Source organism: Onychomys torridus, chromosome 7, assembly GCF_903995425.1.
Source record: "Onychomys torridus chromosome 7, mOncTor1.1, whole genome shotgun sequence".
Classification (NCBI taxonomy): Eukaryota; Metazoa; Chordata; class Mammalia; order Rodentia; family Cricetidae; genus Onychomys; species Onychomys torridus.
Genome location: NC_050449.1, coordinates 79,840,629 through 79,859,837, shown reverse-complemented (window position 1 = coordinate 79,859,837; position 19,209 = coordinate 79,840,629). Strand labels below are relative to the sequence as shown.

The 19,209-nt window shown below is 40.7% G+C and overlaps 1 protein-coding gene across 1 annotated transcript in view; it reads left to right on the top strand.

Moving 5' to 3' along the window:
• Me1 (malic enzyme 1) overlaps window positions 1-19,209 on the top strand; it is a 118,283-nt gene that overhangs the window by 54,204 nt on the left and 44,870 nt on the right. Inside the window, exon 6 of the mRNA XM_036193171.1 lies at window positions 1,232-1,335. Within this exon, the coding sequence (XP_036049064.1) occupies window positions 1,232-1,335 (104 nt within the window). The remainder of the gene's footprint in view (window positions 1-1,231; window positions 1,336-19,209) is intronic.

Below are 19,209 nucleotides of genomic sequence, written 5' to 3'. Positions count from 1 at the left end.
GTCTTTTTCTTACCTTATTGTCATGGCTAGCATCTCTAGTTTAATTATGAAGAAAAGTGATAAAGACAGATCGAAGCATGATCCAAATTAGTCTTAACAATAAAAACCTGGCGTCAGATATTAGGATGAAAGCTAAAAGATCAGAGAGGCAGAACAGCAGCCACTAGAAACTTCTTACCTCTACAAATCAGACCAAATGGGGGCAAGATCCTGTCTCCACCTGCTTTACATTCCTGTCTCCCTTCCTAGTGCTGGTATCAAAAGCTTGAGCCTCTCAAATGCTGGAATCAAAGTCACGAGCCTCCCAGGTGCTGGGATTAAAGGTGTGAGCCACCACTGCCTGGCTCTCTTTCTTTTTAGACTGGTTCAATCAATCTTATGTAGCCCAGGATGGGCTGATCTTCCTGCTTCCTTCTCCCAAATGCTAGGATTAGAGGTATGTGCCACCACTGCCTGGTCTCTACGGTTAACTAGTGGCTAGCTCTGCCATCTGATCTCCTGGCGAGCTTTATTTGTCAGAACACAAACAAAATATTATACAACAACAGATATTTTTTCATTGTTCTGAATCTGAAGATAATTAGCTCTGTTTTTTCATAGATATTCTTAATTTACTGAGAGTTTTTACTACTAGTGGGCATGTTTTACACTATCTATATTATATCTCAGTTTAACAATTGATTTATTAAAATGTTAAGGATTATTTATGACAATACTTGAACAGAATAATGCTGTCCCAGGTCCATCAGTTTAAAAAAAAAAAAACTTGGTTGAGGCTAAAAATAACCATGCTTAAGTTAGGACTCAAAATGTTTGAAGATTTCAGTTTTTGGAAATGGAAATAAATCTATGAAGAGAATTATCTTTCCATTTAAAAAGATTTTGTAAATCTTTAAAACTTACCATTATTTCTGTGTGTGATAAATTTCACCTATAAAATCTGAATAGAGCTTTTATAATGAGCACCACTGGCACGTTTTAATTACTTTTCTTTTCCCCAGACTAACCCAGAATGTTTTAACATCTAGTAATTATTTTTCTTGTTTTGATGTGGACAGTATGGGCCCTGTGAAGCATTAAGTAGGTAGTGACGGTGGGCTAATTATGAATCAGTATGACAAGATTTTATTTTTGTTTCTATTTCTTCTAGAAATGATGAAACAGACTAAAGAAAAGTCAGTGACTTTCTCATTGCTAATTCTTTTGATGGCAACTGTTTTCTTCACACTAGGAGTTACTTAAAGATCCACTGTACATTGGGCTGCGGCAGAGGAGAGTGAGAGGTTCTGAATATGACGAGTTTTTGGATGAATTCATGGAGGCAGTTTCTTCCAAGTATGTGTAATCTTTATTTTATCTGTATTTGAGTTGAATTTCCAAAGTCTGAAACCAAACTGCATAACTATTAAAATCTCCCAAGTTCGATTGTGTGTGGTTTAATAATTAGATTTGATATGAATGAAAGAAAACAACCCCCCCCACATAACATTTCCTGGCTAAATGGTAGCATCATGTATCTGTCCTCCAAAGCTATCTCTGTTCATATTTGTGAAGGAGCCTTATCTTTAGAAGTATCATTTGTTGCAATGGAAATACACGATAGTCTCCGGCTGTACTGCACTGAACTCACACATCACATCTGAAATGCATGCTGATGGGAAATAGGGAACTGGCCAATGACAGTAAATACAAAAAGGAAACCTTTCCCTTTTTACATTTTTGGCAGTCTGCACTTCTTTCTGGCTGCTCGTAAAATCTGCTCTTCATTCATGTTTGTGGCTGATATTGGACCCTTTTGTGGTAGGAGAAGGAAGAGGTGGGACTGAGTGTGAGCTATCCAACCCCAGAGCCTGGAATAGAGGGAGAACCAGGCCATCCATCACATTTATGCATCTCTGCTTAAATCTACAGGACTAGATTAAATGTACTACTGTATTTTTACCTAATATAGTATATAATGTAGCATTTGATTGCGGGCCTGTGGCACTCTAAGACTTTCAAACTTTTCCTTGAGAAAGAGATTCTGTGATAATTTTAGTAATAGCTTCAGGAATTTTCCATGCCAGACAACAGTCATTCATTTTGTTAGTGTGCAGCCATAAAACCATTATTGTTCAAAAATACATATGTACTTTGGTGACTTGTTTGTAAATAACTTTATCACTGGGATCTCATGTGTCTAGAGTTGTCCTTTTTGTTTCTTGTAAGTTAAAGTTGTAACCAACAGAAGAAAACGCTTTTTCATCAGCCTGCACAGTATTAAATACATTGAATGGACTACTTTTAAAAGTTCGATTGGTTTGTTACTTTCCTACTCAGACTATTGGCTGAAATATTAAGGCAACTCCACGTAGTTAAAAGGGAGGTTTATTTTGTGGGGTAACTTACAAGTGAAGGGATAGGTAACAGGGTGTGAGAAAGGTATAGTGCAGTCTGGTGGTGTTCTCTGGAGAACTCTGCTCAGTCTACCTCCAGCGTCCAGGGTCCAGGAACCAAGAGAAGCCTCTCCTCTTGATCCTGGGTCTTCAGCATCCTCCCTCAGCCCCGCCTTGTAGGCGTGACCATTACTGAAGCCTCAATGGGGGTTGGAACTTCCAGGCCAAGGCTGGAATGGCTACCCACTACATCAGACATTAAGCTATGTTTATACATAGAAATAGTTGAGAAACTTTAAGGTCAAAATTATGTAATACCATTCATTCCTACTTATTATTCACATGTAATTTTAAGTGTTTTATCCTAAAATCTTACATAAGGTTGTGATTATCAACTTTCTAAATGACAGCATAATCTAGAGATTGTTTAGGTAGTCCCATGAAGTCACTAAAGAAAGGAAATGAAACTTGCAACATATTTGCCTCACCCTCAGTTTGTGAAATTAAAATCTACCTAAAGAAGACAAGTTATAATATTACAACTTATTGCACAAGTTGTAAACTCTTAAATGTTCATGCATAGAGGAAAACTGTGTGGAAACAATGGAAAGCTTTCTGGAGAAACTGACATAGGAACCAAGTTGGAATGATCTTTTTCAGTGCAGGATCAGATAAAAAAAACTTGCCAGGTGGTGGTGGCGCACGCCTTTAATCCCAGCACTCGGGAGGCAGAGCCAGGCAGATCTCTGTGAGTTTGAGGCCAGCCTGGTCTCTAAAGCAAGTTCCAGGAAAGGCACAAAGCTACACAGAGAAACCCTGTCTCGAAAAACAAAACAAACAAACAAACAAAAAAAACCAAAACTTACATTTTTAATATTAAAATGGGGGATTACAGGGCTGCAAAGATGGCTCAGTGATTAAGAGTACTGGTTGCTCTTCCAGAGGTCCTGAGTTCAGTTCCCAGTAACCATATGGTGACTCACAACTGTCTGTAACTCCAGTTCCAGGGGGATCTGACACCCTTACACAGTCAAAACACTAATGTATATAAATATTAATGCATACAAAATAAAATCATTAAAATTATTTAAGATATATGAAAAGAAAATGGGGATTAATAGGCTCAACACTAATTTTTAATGCAGAAAACATCTATAGTCAGGCATGCTTGCCCATCCCTATACTCCTAGGAATTTGGAAACTGAAGCAGGAGGATTGCTTTGAGTTACAGTTTATCTTGCACTATATAATGAGACTGCTCAAAAACAAAAATGGGGAAAAGGAGAATATATCTGGAGGAAGTCAGGAGTTGCATTTCTGAGCCCTTCCCAGAGAAAAATAACAGAGACTTAAAAATATCATTTTGATATTATCCCTTCACAAGCTGTCTAGAAATGAAACCAAGAACTACCCAATTAGGGCAACAAAGATAAGTTCATGTTACAGGGAACCATAACTGAAATTCATAGTTGGGTGTAGCTGTTGCAGCTGGAGTTACCAGACTGCGATGGGATGTATTGAGTGCTTTGGGGACCGATGATTGTAGGAAGGAGAAGGAAGAAATAGACATGAAGCTCTACTGCAGCACAGACCCCACACACCAGGGGTAGGAGCATTTGGGGCCACCCTAAGTGTTACTGAGATTGTTAGCAGCCACTAGTTTTGCCATGTCCCCAGCACCAAAACCATTCTGGCTTCTTAACTTACTATGTTGGCAGTCATATGGTGGGTGGAGTGGAATCAGACCATCTTTGTTTGCTCTGTGGTAGCTCTTACCTTATAGGTCAAGGACTTGTGGATAGTGTGACACACTTATGAAGCATGAAAGCAGAATATCTCAGTTGAGAAATCCTTCACAGGATAGATTTGTGGTATCATTCCAACTTTTCTGAGCACCTGGTTGGGGCTCCATTTATTACTGACCTTCATATTGCTTCTAAGAAGGGGAGGGAATGAAGGCGTCCCCAGCTATCACTGTAGACTCTGGCCAAGGTCCTCAAGGCGTCTGAGCACTTTCCCTCAGTGGAGCTACCTGAGTAAGCATCGTAGATCCCTCTGAAGAACTGGGGGATGACTGCCATGTATTCTTGCCAAAGTATTGCGAAGTCTTGCCTTCTGGAAACTAGGCCTCTTCTGCCAGTGACTTCTGGGTAAAAGATTAGCTCTAGTTTGGGAATTGCACAAGCAATTGGAACTTTATTGTGTTAACTACTTTCGATTGTGTAGCCGTTTGCCTTTGATTTCTTGTGATGGCAAACACTGAGTGCAGACTAGGAAAGCTGCTCTGTTAACTCTCATAGCCGCATCCTTCTCACATGCACACTAGTGTTGCCCTGAATGACAGCTGCACCCATCGGCTTCTCCCTGGAGCACTTCTCACTGCTTATCAGTAAGCCAGTTATATACCAACTTTGTTTTCTGTCCACCCTGGCCTCCTGAGGGCCAGGAATAAACTTTTCAGTAATGTGGGGCCTTCTCATCAGCATATTCCCTGTGGCTTTGGTACTTTTTTTTTTTTTTAATCATTGTTATAGAACATAGTCATCGGATGGTGTGTGTGTGTGTGTGTGTGTGTGTGTGTGTGTGTAGTTTGCACATTCCAGAATGTCTTTCTCTGAACCTAGTAATCACCATTTTTGCTATCCATGGCAATTTTTCAGGCATCTCAGCCTCATTTAGCATGAGCCATTGGTTTGGGTAGGCATCTAGCATTCATCTTAATAGTCACTTTGTGTCATCTCTAGGAATTCTTGCCAGCTGTTAAATTCTGCATCTCCAGAAACTGTCTGAAAATCACTATCTACCATTAGGGTTCAGTAGTTGATCAAATACCCCCAGAATTAAACTCAATTGTACTGTTCCTAGCTAATACAAACTATTTAAATCTGTTGCTCTCTTCCTTTCTGAGCCCCAGCATGCCCTGCATGGCTTCTTACAGGCCTGAGAGGGTTCAGAGGATATTCAACAATCAATGCGGATGAGAGGGGTGCATACTGTCTCCTGGAGGGAAAGTCTCTGTCTTCAGTGACAGTGAGCAGAAAGAAGACTGTTATTGTGAGGTCATAAAATGGTGTTGACTCTGAAGAGTCAAGATTTGGGGAGATCAAGCCTCCCCCTGCAGTAAGAGCCCATTCACTCTACTAAGACTCAGGTGTAGCAGATTTGCCTGTGTGGGAATCTTGGATGCTCATTGCTGGCTAAGCACCCTGTTCTTGTCATCAGGGTCTTCTCCTAAGGAACCACAGGATCCGAAAGTCTCTTTGTAGATGCAGTAGAGTCTTTGGCCCTCATGTTGGCAGTTATTTGCCCCCAAGTCTTGTGTTTTTTTTCCTGTTATCCTTTGAGTGTGACTTCTCACAAACTCTTCAGTGACATTCCAGTCAACATTCTGTTGTCCTAATATACTGAGCAGGTCACCTCAAGAGAGCATTTTAACAGTTGGACTGCTACCTTGTGCTATGGATTATTTATTACCAGTGACAGGATCCTTATGGCCATCAAAGGCTGACAGGTCAAAGGACCCATCTTATCACCTGCTTTTCCAGACCAGTCCTGGTGCCAGATGTCATAGACTAGATTATGTGGGAGGCATATTCTGAAACTCAGTGTTTAAGGATTTTGCAAGAAGTGCCTTTGAGATTAACTCCCAGGGAAGAAAGACAAAGGACATGGCTTTGAGCAGGAGAGGCTGAGTGGTTCTACAGGTACAACAGCATTCACTCACTGCCCGCAGGGAGCGCCACTGGTTGCAGCTGCTGCTCTTTGGGCTGCACTGGCCTACCCTGTGTGCTTCCATATCAGTGAGTAATTGGGTGTAGGTCATCCTGGGAAAGAACAGGCCATGCTTTGTCATGAAGTGGCTCTCGGTGGCTAAGGTGATCCCTGGCATAACAGTGGGTAATCTGGATACCATTTCATGTGTCTAGTACAGTGACTGAATCAGGACGTGTTAAGTGACCTCAGTATTAACTAACATCTTTAGTAGTGTAGCACATAGTATTCCTTAGTACTTTCTACTTGTGGCTGGAGAGATGGCACTGTGGTTAAGAGCACTGGCTGCTTTTCCAGAGGACCCGGATTCAATCCCCAGTACCCACATGGCAGCTCACAACTATCTGCCACTCAAGTTCCAGGGAATGTGACAGCCTCACACAGACATACATGCAGGCAAAAATACCAATGCACATGAAGTATAAATAGTGTAAAAAATTTGTCTGTTCAACAGTTTTATTTCCTGACCTTAGTAATTCCATGCCTGAGATTATAAATAAAAAACTTACTCAGAATATAGATAAAGAAAGACTTTAATCTCTAGACTGTACACTGAGCATCTTTGTGGCAGAATTTCTTCACTTTCTTTTGTGATTTCATGCCCTCCTCACCTCTTTTTTTTTTTAATTTATTTTTATTTTTATTTTTTTGCCGGAGCTGAGGACAGAACCCAGGGCCTTGTGCTTGCTAGGCAAGCGCTTTACCACTGAGCTAAATCCCAACCCGTGCATCACTCAGGGGCTTCGGTCATCAACTTCCCTCCTTACTTCTTACCAAGTACTCTTTTGGACTTTTCTTGGCTTTTCCCTTTTCTTTCTCCTGAAACCTCAATATAAACTGTTTGTCTCTGCTTCTTGGTGATCTCATTTAATCAGAGATCTTTTTATTTGTCACTCTTAAAGTCTGGATTTCTAGCTGGGACATCTCTCACTTCTAGAATGTGTAGTGAGCCTCCTTACTGGCGTTCTCCTTGAATCTGTAGTAGAGCAAGCATATGTAATGTGTCTGATTTGGGCCACCTGCTCTTGTATCACCCATGCGCCGGCTTCTGCCTCACCTTTCCATCTCACGACATGATAGCCCGTTCTTCCTCTTCCTCAGAATAAGAATTACCACTCTGTACATAGCCTATCTGCAAAGCTTTTGGGACTTCAGTATATCCAGGATTTAACCATTGTTTTCATTGCCTGTTACTTAGTCTCTCTTCTTGGGATTATTGTAGTTTCCTAACTGTTTTCCCCACCTCTCCACTTGTTGCCCTCCAGAGACCAAGGTGGGTCTGTGTTGAGTAATTTCTCTGCTCAGAACTTGGCAAACCTTACCATCGCCTTCAGGATGAGAACGGGCTTTGTACTAAAGCAAAAGGTCCTGTTCCACCTGGCTTCCCGGTGCTGTCCTGCCTTGTTACTGTTTTCCTTGCCTTTGTAATGTGGCCTGCTGTTCTCTTTAGCTGAAGTGAGGTCAAGGCGTGTTGTGTCATTCTGCCTGGTTTCTCACTAGGCTAGCTGTTCCACCTTGGAAATTTCCAAAGATCTGTTGTGCTCAGTGAAGCTTGCTTTGACCAATTTGCTTAAAATGTTACTCTCAACTCATTTTTTTTTCATTCTCTGCACCAATCAATGCTAGATTTGTTTATATTCAACCTTTTGTGTTCGGTGTAGATCCATACACTATGAAAACAGAGCACCTCCTCTTTCCTTCACGGCCACACCCATAGCTTCTTAGATGTCACCTGGTATGTCATAAGTACTCAGTTTGTGAGCTAGATGATAGGATTTGATGTATTTCATACATATAACTTAAAAATAGAGGTATGAATAGAGAAATTCTGACATGTTAAAAAAAAAGCCTTTTCATGTGACTTACCTTTAGGAAACAATAAAGTGCTCTCCTACGTATTGTATTTAGTACACACTGCTCGTATAGTGTACACACTGCTCGTATAATGTACACACTGCTCGTATAGTGTACACACTGCTCGTATAGTGTACACACTGCTCGTATAGTGTACACACTGCTCGTATAGTGTACATCCTGCTCGTATAGTGTACACACTGCTCGTATAGTGTACACACTGCTCGTATAGTGTACACACTGCTCGTATAGTGTACACACTGCTCGTATAGTGTACACACTGCTCGTATAGTGTACACACTGCTCGTATAGTGTACACCCTGCTCGTATAGTGTACACACTGCTCATATAGTGTACACCCTGCTTGTACAGTGTACACCCTGCTAAGGTTACATTAAACTTGACACAATATGAGGCTGTCTGTGTTTGAGTTTGTCTTGGGATTGTGCTTCTTATCGTGTCTCTCTTTCCTAGACTAGCTAGAAAAGGAGTGATGGCCTTTACTGTCAGTGTCCTCCACATGGACATTTTTCTGAAGCTTGTTAATTAAATGAGTAAAAATAATCCTCAGATCTCAACCGCCTGCTTCCTGGATTATGTGGGATTAGGATGTTCAGCTACTAAATTTAAAAAATAATAATAAAAAAGAACTGTTCACCAAGGATTGTTTTTTAAAAAGTTGTCCTATAAGTGTATAAAATTAAAAGTCACTGAGAAGCATTGGGAATGACTACAAAGATACTTAGAACATTTAGAAAACTTCTGCACTCTTGGCTGCCCCATGGGTTTCATTTAATTTGTTGTACAACATTTAGGAGAAATAATCTTTGTCTGAAGCCACCTGCACCTGCTGTAAGGTGTGATGACGGAGTTGTTCTCGGATGCCACGTTGTTGGGTCACTGTTGGTTAAAGCCTTTGCTGTGCCCATGAAGCATAGCAGACATTGCAGAGCATCTACTAAGTTGCCCATAGCTCTTAAAGATCACATACCAGGTTTCAGAGGAGCAAAGTACATAGCCTTCAAGTTAGCATGAACATATCTACCAAGTGTATTTCTAGTTACTATTGTTAACATCTCTTTTTTCTAAATCCTCCATTTGTAAACTTACGTGTTCCTCATCCTCACACAGGACTGTTGCAGTGTGTGAATATGTGCATGTGTGCTCAGACATGCAATGATGCAATGTATAGGTCTGATTCTTAGAACAGGAATGTTAGAAATGCAATTTTTTTTCAGCCTCTAGATCCCGTGTCTCAAGACATGTGAGAGGAGATATTTGGGCTTCTAAATCAATGCTTAGGTACATCTACTACATTTGTAGTTTAGGAAATTATTTATTTTCCTTGAAGCTTGGTTTCTTGCCCCATAAATTTTGGGAAAATAGTATGCAGGAGAATTGTGGTGGTTGAGATAATAGTATAGATACAGTTACCTTTATTAAGTGCTGGAAATAGCAACTGTGATTTTTAATTCCTGGGAAGGATGGCTGAAAACTTTAGTTTAAAATGGATGGAACATTTGATGCTTGAAATGATCTAAACCATGATAGTGATAAAATCACTCAGCAGTTGAGATTTCTGGTTGTCATGCTCTGTGGCCACTCCATCACTCACTCCATGGAAAGATGAGGGTACAGTGATGAGGAAAGAGGGATTGGAACTCACCGTTTCTCAGTGTTCCAGCTGGGCTGCCATGGAAGCACGAACACTACATAGCTTTTAATACCTGAGCAGCAGTGCCATAGCCTTTGACGCAGTAGTGAGTCAGTGCAAAGTGTTCATTTCCATGTTATATAGTTGACTTAGAATAATTCTCATTCGGCATGTTAAACTGTTTTTCGTTTAAATGTCGGCTTTCCCTCGCTGCTTGACATTTTTCACTGAGTGCAGGAGTCAAATTTGGCAGAACAACTGACCCAGGAGGGAGAACTTCCTTAGCTTTGCCTTGCATTCCTTTGTTGATTTAGTGACATATTTTTGTTTTTATATCCCAATCAAAATTTCCCCTTCCTGCTCTCTTCCCTGTAGATGTATCTGTCTTGTTAAATAAGAAACACAGAGCCAATTACAGAGTTAAAAGCCAATAGGTCAGAGCAATAGCTGAGAGCTGAAAACCTTACTCTTCACTGCTGCTCTGTCTTTCCTCTCCATAAGAGACTTACTTCCTGTGTCCTATCTTCTGTATAGACTTTCTGTTCTGTTTTCTCATTGGTTGTAAACCCAGCCACATGACCTCCTCGTCACTGCCTGTCTGTATAGACAGACCTCCAGGTCTTCTATGGTTGGTATTGAGATTAAAGGCATGTGTCTGCCATGCTGGCTGTATTCTTGAACACACAGAGACCCTGCCTAGCTCTGCCTCCCAAGTGATGGGATTAAAGGCCTGCACCACCACCACCCAACTTCTGCTATGGCTTGCTCTGACCCCAAGGCAACTTTATTAATATACAAATAAAATCACATTTCAGTACAAATACAATATCACTACACTTCCCTCCTATTTCCAACCCCATTTCCCCCTTCTAGGCTCCTCCTCCTTCCACTGGCAATGTTCATTCTATTTCCCCTTCACAGTGAGATTCATGTACCTGCCTCTCCCCACTCCTGCTCCCACCCCGCTCCAGCCAAACCCTCCTTGTTACTTAGCTGTGGGTTGTAGCATCATTTTCCTTTACTTGATGGCTAATAATTCACTTATAAGTGAGTACATACCATGTCTGTCTTTCTGGGTCTGGGTTACCTCACTCAGGATGAGCTTTTCTTGTTCCATCCATTTGCCTGCAAATTTCATGACGTTGTTGTTTTTTAATGGCTGGGTAATGCTCCACTGTGTATATGTACCACATTTTCTTTATCCATTCTTTTGTTGAGGAGCATCTAGGTTGTTTCCAGGTTCTGGCTATTATGAATAAAGCTGCACTGCACATAGTTGTGCAAGTGTCCTTATGGTACAGTGGAGCATCCTTTGGGTAAATGCCCAGGAGTGGTACAGCTGGGTCTTGAAGTAGGTCAGTTTCCAGTTTTCTGAGAAACTGCCCATAGTGATTTTCAAAGAGGCTGTACAAGTTTTCACTCCCACTAGCAATACAGACATGTTCTGCCTACTGCATGTCCTCTCCAGCATGAGCTGTCCTCAGTGGTTTTAATCTTAGCCCTCTGACAGGTGTAACATAGAATTCCAACGTTCTTTTGATTTGCATTTCCCTGGTGGCTAAGATGTTGAACATTTCTTTAAGTGATTCTTGGCCATTTGAGTTTCCTCTATTGGCAATTCTCTGTCTAGAGAATTCTTTAATTGATTTATTTGTTTTTTTTTAATGTCGCGTTTCTTGAGTTCTCTATATATTTGGATATCAGCCCTCTGTCAGATGGGGGTTGGTGAAGACCTTTTCTTCTCTGGGCTGTCACTCTATCCTTTTGACAGTGTCCTTTGCCTTAGATAAGCTTTTCAGTTTCAGTTTCTATTTGTTAATTGTTGATCTTTTTTTCTTAATTAATTTTTTTCATTTATTTTACATCCCAACTGCAGTTTCCCTCTCTTCTCTCCTCCTGTTCCCCCTCCTCTGCTATTTCCCCTGGGCGCCCCCAACCTCTCCTCCTCTGTTTCTGTTCAGAAAGGGGCAGGCTTCTCATGGGTGTTAACAAAGCCTGGCATATCAAGTTGAGTTAGGACTAAGCTCCTCCCCTTGTATTAAGACTGGACGAGGCAACCCAGTATGGGGAACAGGTTCCCAAAAGCCAGCTCAAGCATTAGGGATAGCCCTTGCTCCCACTGCTAGGAATCTCACAAATAGACCAAGCTACACAACTGTCACACATACCTAGAGGGCCTAGGTGGGTCCCATGCAGGCTCCCTTAGCTGTTGTCCAGAGTCTGTGAGTTCCTATGAGCCCAGGTTAGCTGTTTCTGTGGGTTCTCCCTGACCCCCTGGCTTGTAAAATCCTTCCTCCCTCCCTTCAACAGGATTCCCAGAGCTTGGCCCAGTGTTTGGCTGTGGATCTCTGCATCTGCTTCCATCAGTTACTGGATGAAGGCTCTGTGATGACAATTAGGGTAGTCATCAATCTGATTACAGGAGATAGCCAGTTCAGGCACCCTCTCCACTATTGCTAGGAGTCTTAGCAGGGGTCATTTTTGTGGGTTCTTGGGAGTTTACCTGGCACCAGGCTTCTCCCTAAATGCCTAAAATGCCCCACTCCCCACATCAAGACATCTCTTTCATTACTCTTCCCCTCTATGCCACCCCCAGTTTACCCCAGAGATTCTCTTCTATTTTCCTTTCCCAGGGAAATTCATGTTGATCTTAGTGCCTGTGAGATTGGTATTCTGTTCAGGAAATTGTCTCCTGTGCCATTGTGTTCAAAGCACAGGAGACAAGGCATTCTCTACCATCTCTTATATCAGGTTCAGTGCATCTGGTTTTATGTTGAAGTCTTTGATCCACTTGGACTTGAGTTTTGTGCATGGTGATAGATACAGATCTATTTGCATTCTTCTACATGCCAACATCCAGTTTGACCAGCACCATTTGTTAAAGATGCTTCCCTTTTTTTCACTGTATAATTTTGGCTTCTTTGTACATCTCATACTATTTCCTTTGTATGTTTTATATAAGGAAAATTTTTCTGTACATTATAGATTATCCATACTATGTCAATAATTTACTTTTTATATCACACATAAATATAATAAAAATCCTCTAAAGGATTTTTTTGTCTATTTTATTACCATTGTATCCCATGAGCTTGGGTCCCAGCAAACAATTTCTGTTGAATATATTTGGTTTATCTGTGGTATATAGTCAACTATGGTTAAAGCTTTGAAACCCCCAAACAAGTCTAGGTAAACTATGGGAAAGAAAGGCAAGGAAGTTAATTGGGGTAAAGAGAAATGTCTTAGCCTACCAATTATAACTTTCCTTAAGAAAATGTTCTGTGGCTGCCCCAAGAGTTGGCAATAAATAGCGAATTTACACATAGCTATTTCAAGACTGCTTCCAAATAACACAGAATGGCTCCGTAGGCAGTCCAGGTGTCCTGTAACTTCATTCCTAATTCCTCCCAACTGTTCCTTATCCAATTATTTTACTTATCCACAACATACATTGCTGTTATTTTGAACAAACTTCACAATTAAGCCCACTGAAGAAAAGATTTTATTTTACTTTTCCTTACTCCCTTTCCAGTTCTCTTTATACCAGTGGTTCTCAGCCTTCCCACTGCCGTGACCCCTTATTACAGTTCCTCATGTTGGGGGACTCCTAACCATATAAATTACTTTGTTGCTACTTCATTAATTTAACTTTGCTACTGTTATGAATTGTAGTGTAAGTGTCTGGTGTGTGACCCTGTGAATGGGTTCTTTGACCCCCATGGCCCACAGGTTGGGAACTACTGCTTCATAGTTTCACTCTCTTCAATCTTCTACTTATTTGTTTTCCTTCTTCTTAAAAGCTCTCAACATTTCAGTAAATTTCCTCAAGTTTTCTGTGTCTAAGACAGTCTGTACTTATGCTGTGCTTTTGAAAGATAATTGCATTAACTAATTATTGTTGAATAGTGGATGTTTTATCTTGTCACTTAAATATCTTTATTCTCGTGCTTACACGATTCCAAAAAAGAAGTCCCATGTAACCTCGGTTCTTCTTCCTGTGTGAGAAGATGGAGTCCCTCTACAGCTTCTTTCAAGATTTGCTCTTCGTCTTTAATCTTCTGCAGCTCCACTTTAATATGGCTTCCTAAGAGTTTAAAAGCTATGTGTCCTGATTTTTCTATGTTTTCTGCACTTCTTGGATCTGTGGATTGGTATTTGTCACTAATTTCATAAGATTCCCAGCCATTGTTGCTTCAGATACTCTGTTCCTTTTTTTCTCTGTTGTCTTCCCATGTGCAAACGGCACACCTTTGTGATTGCCCCACAGGTCTTGACTGTTCTCTTTTATTTCTTGCCTTTTCTCTTTGTGTTCCACTTTTCAGAGTGTCTACTGGCAGCTTTTCAGGCTTACTTATTCTTTCCTCTGCTGTGTCTGGTCTACTGATGAGCCTATCAAAGGCAATTTTCAGCACTATGACTTTGATTTCCAGAATTTCCTCTTGAATCTTAGAGTTTCCGTATCTGCTGATGTTACCCACATGTTCCTGCATGGTGTTGATTTTTTCAAATTAAGCTCTTCACAACTGAGTCATAATCATTTTAAGTTCATGGTCTGATTGTTCCAAAATTGCTGAACATCTAGATGTAGTTCTTTTGTTTTGCTTTGTCTCATGTGACTGTATGTCTTGTATCTTTTTTTTTTTGTGATTTGTTGAAAGCTGGGCATGGGGTTTGGGGTGTCAGGAGTTGAGGTACATCTGATCTTGAGCTGACAGTTTTGCTTATCTGGCTTGGTTAGGTTATGTACTGTCCCCCAGTACCCTTCTTTTTGTCTAACTTACTGTCTGCTTTTGGGTTTTCCTTGAGATTTCTTGTATAGAGTGTGAGGCTTGCAGGCCATTGAGCTATTTTTTTCCCATTATCCTGGAGCCCTGTTGAGATGCTGAGCATGGCCTATGTAGTTTAGCTCTCCCTATATTAGGTTTTAGTCTTTTAGTAGACTTAAGCTGGATATTTCCTTGCCCATGTTATGAGCTAAAGGAAGCTACAGTTGAATATTTCTCTTCCCCGAGGTTGCTTAGGTTTTGATAAAGCCTCAGTAAATAGTCTTGGATAAATAGAAGTCTCCCAAGGGGAGACCTTATGAAAACAATGTTCTAGCATTTTCAGCATGGATACTTCCCACTTCCTCTGCTGGAGGTACCTGGGGACTTTTTTCTTCAGATCTCCACAGTAAACATCTAATTCATGGAAGTGTGGCTGAAGGCAAGATCGATTGGTAACATTTAACTCTCTCCTGCAGTTCAGTAAGAGTCAGAAGTGCTCCCACCATTTGGCCCCTGCAATGGGGCTCTGCTCCTAACTTTCCTATGTGCTCACCTTTCCTTCCAGTTTAGACAGTGTGGTGGGTCATGAGCTTGGGAAGAGCTGTTCATCCTGAGTGTTTGGGGTTTTCTGTATGACAAGCAATGACTTTCAAGGATTTTTGCCTGTCAGAACTGGCAACCCTGGCCCTAGATTCAGGAGTCTGGAATTCATGAAGATTGAGAATTCTGCTGGTATCCTGACTTGAATTCTAAATTTTATATTTGTTCCAAGTTTTAGTTTCATCATCCAAACTATGCCCTTGCCTTGTTGTGGTGTTGTGTCAGACCATGTGACACTCCAGTGATTCTGCCATAAGCCAGCTATACCTGTGGTTGTCACTGGCCTATGACTATCCACGCACTACTCCACGAGCGGAAGACTTAAAATGGACATGTGGGTACTGCTTTTCTTTAATGGTGCAATTATTAGTTAGTTCTGATTAAGCAGGAGGCTGAAGCCAGGATGGCTAGGGAGATTCAGGAGACAGAAAGTTCTTTATAGTATACAAAACAATTGTAGTTCAGGGTCAGTATTATATAGAGTGCCTTAATGTAGCCAAATACGAATATAAAAGCATAAATAGTGTTACAAAATGGTTAGTATAATATGTATCTAGGTGGCTTGGCTTATTTTACTTATTTGGTTCAGTTTTCTTAAAAATCTTATCTTAAGTAATAAGTGTGGCATATTTTCTTGTGAATGAGTGTTCTCTTATACAGTCATCTCATTGGATATCAGCTTTAGCCTCACAGGAGGAAGAAGCTAGATTTTGGAAAGGTGGCAGTGAAGATGAAATTAATTTCCTTCTTAGAGGATTAACAGCCCCACCCCCCACTCCACCTCCACATAGCAGCACATCAAGCAAGCTAAGGAGTTTTAAAGTTTCCATTGGCTCAATGAGATGGCTTATTTGGTAGAAGCCCTTGCCACCAAACCTGATGACCTGAGGGTGATCCCCAGGACCCACATAGTAGAAGGAGAAAACCAACTTTCACAGATGCCCTCTCCTTTAAATAAATAAATGTAAGAAGTATAAAGTAAGTTTCTATTTAACTAGGTATGTCATTATAAAAAATTGAATTCTTGATTCCAAGAGGTTCACAGACATTTACCAAGTAACTGAAAAGGTACTGGGCACACATATTAGGCTGTTGGAAAAGGTGTAACAGAGTAAGGACCTACCAGGAGCAGCATTGATGGTACCATATACCTTTTAAATAATAACACATGACCTGAAATAGGTTTATATCATCTGATTTGAAGGGTCTTTTCCAAGTGGCTTACTTATACGGCACTAAAAATATCATTTATCTAGATGTATTAGGATAATTTTATGTCAAGAGTCCAAGAGAAAAAAACCCAGCTTTTTCGATTTTAGAAATAATGCTTCATAAGCCAGGTGGTGGTGGCCCACACCTTTAATCCCAGCACTCAGGAGGCAGAGGCAGGTGGGTCTCTGTGAGTTCGAGGCCAGCCTGGTCTACAAATCGAGTTCCAGGACAGCCATGTCTATTACACAGAAATCCTGTCTTGGGGGGGAAAACACCAAAAAACCCCCCAAAAAAGCAACCCCCTTCCCCAAAAAAAAAAAACAACCTCAGACTTGGCATGTTTCCTCACACTTTATCTTCCTGGATTCACAGAACATACTATATTTTTTGTGTCCATAAAAGGGATACTTTGAAGTTCTCTCTTTAGACACTAATTTATATTTGTTATCTGGCCTTTATTCTGAGAAGCTATTCATTGCTTTTATAGAATTGGCTTGTGTATAGAGATTAATTCCATAAGTATATGTATGCAAAGACAACATGAATTGATTTTCTATAAGCATATAAACATGATGTGCACATGCACCCGAGATGCCATATTCTACGGTAGGCTGTTGGTGCGGTTTCAGATGAAGGCTTATCTTGCTTTCATTGTTTGAATGTGGACCTTGGACACAGAGGGAGTGGCTCACTGCATTGCCCCTCTAGTCACCCCTACAATTGCTAGCACAAGCACAGCTTCTGTCCTTCAGTACCATGGGGCATTTGAAAGCATAGTACACATCTCCTCAGCCTCAGTGCCAATAACCGTGTTTCATTTTCTATTTCAGATAGTTTCTTAAGAGTCTGCCGCATGTAAAGTTTAAAAGCATGATAGATTATATTTGCATCCAATTAAAACATACATAAATTGTTTTCTAAATACTTGTAAGTGGTCCCATTTAAAAGTTAATAACCATAAAATCAAAATTCAAAATAGCATATCATATTTCAGAAAAAAATATTATCTATTAGGATTCCATGACAAGGCTAATACTGTTCTCTGTTATTTTGAAGTAAATGTTTATGGATTTTCTTATTTATTTGGTAGTTTTATCAAGGGTACCACATATTTAGGATCTTTTAGTGTGTCAAGTTGATTTACTGGTGTCCATGTTTTAATATACATTTAACCTTCTCCATTCTCTGGATTGTCTTTGCATTGCTTCATATGTGGAGAATAGGGAATGTTTCATATCTTGACATGTGACCTGGATCATGATGAATTTTCTTTCATTGCCAAGTTCCTTCTTAAGGTGGGCCTTGAAAGTACAAATCTTCCCCTTCTTCCTGGGCCTCGGAGTCCACAGAATGGCATTGGTATCCACTCAAGTGACCAACACAGTTTTTGTGAGGGAAGAGTGAGATTCTAGGCTTCAAATATGCTGCAGACTGTGGCACTGCTGATCTGCAGGAGACACAGTGCAGCCTCTATGCAACTAGGCTGAGTTTCCCTCTCTTTCTGGTCTGGAGGAAGGGCTGTCTCCAGGACACTTATGTTGTCTTCTGACTTCAGATAGATAGATAGATAGATAGATAGATAGATAGATAGATAGATAGATAGGTGGGTGGGTGGGTGGGTGGGTGGGTGGGTGGGTGGGTGGGTGGATGGATGGATGGATGGATGGATGGATGGATGGATGGATGGATAGATGGATGGATAGATAGATGGATAGATAGATGGATAGATAGATAGATAAATAAATGAATAAATAAATAAGCGAATGAATGAACAAATAACTAAAGATCAAAGATGACGAAATTATCCATTTCTGAATTTTGTGGAGCACTGTGGCATTACTGGGTAATCAGTCTAGCATTGAAAAGAGAGCTGTAGCTATAAAGAGAATTCTGAGGTAAGACTGTCTCCAAGTCAGGGCCATTCCTTCTCGAGATCTTCATTTGTATTAAGAGTAAGAAGCCCTTTGTTGGAGTTTTGTTTGGAGTCCCTTCTTAGATGTCTTTGCTATTACTTTTTTCCTCTTAGCCCAACCACAGCTTCTATTCTTTTGAAATTAACTAAAACTTTTGCTTTTGTGATACATGAATGCTCTTTGGTGACATTCTTGTTTTATTAAGTAGTAGGCAATCGTAATTGACTTCCAGGTTCCATTCTCTTTATTTTAAACTCCTGAACAATTTAGAATGTAGGCTGTTTTAACAGTTGCCTGGTTGGGGTCTTGTCAGCTCTTTTGGGACTTGAAAGATACTTTCTAAAGAAGAATGAGACCTTGCACATATCCTTCCTCCCCTTCTCCTGGATTCTCAGTTTAGATTAGCACATGAAAGGTCCTGAGGGGGAATTGTGTTTCTTTTTGCTTAGAGTTTCAAATATCATTTGGTCAGTATTGCTTGTGTTTGCAGAATCCTCCTTAATGTTCGGTAGCATGCAGTTCTGGGGACCCACTTCTTCAGGTATTTCTAATCATTGAAGGATAGAGAGATCACTTTGACCAGGGGACAATAATAGAATAGAATTTGCCTTTCATAAATATCAAACTTTTGCTTATTTCTAAGAGTTCTTGGGGGGAAAGATCTTGAGATAGAAAGATCATTTATTTAATGAGAAGGCTGGGGCTGCTGTGTTCCGGCCTGTTCCCTAGCTGACAGCTCTGAGAAGGAATGAAGGGCAGTGGTCAGGATGCACAGTAAGTAAAAGCAGATGAGCCCACTTGAGGAATGTGTTCTAAAATAGGCGGTTTCTGTGCTCTGAGCTGATGTGTGGTGGCAGCTTGCTGGACTTGGAAGGCAGGATGGGGTTCAGGTTTTTCTCTTCCCACCACTTGTTGCAGACTGATTTTTTTTTCCAACACAGGGTTTCTCTGTGTAGTTTTAGTGCCTGTCCTGGACCTCACTCTGTAGACCAGGCTGTCCTTAAACTCACAGAGATCGGTCTGGCTCTGCCTCCCAAGTTCTAGGATTAAAGGCATGCGCCACC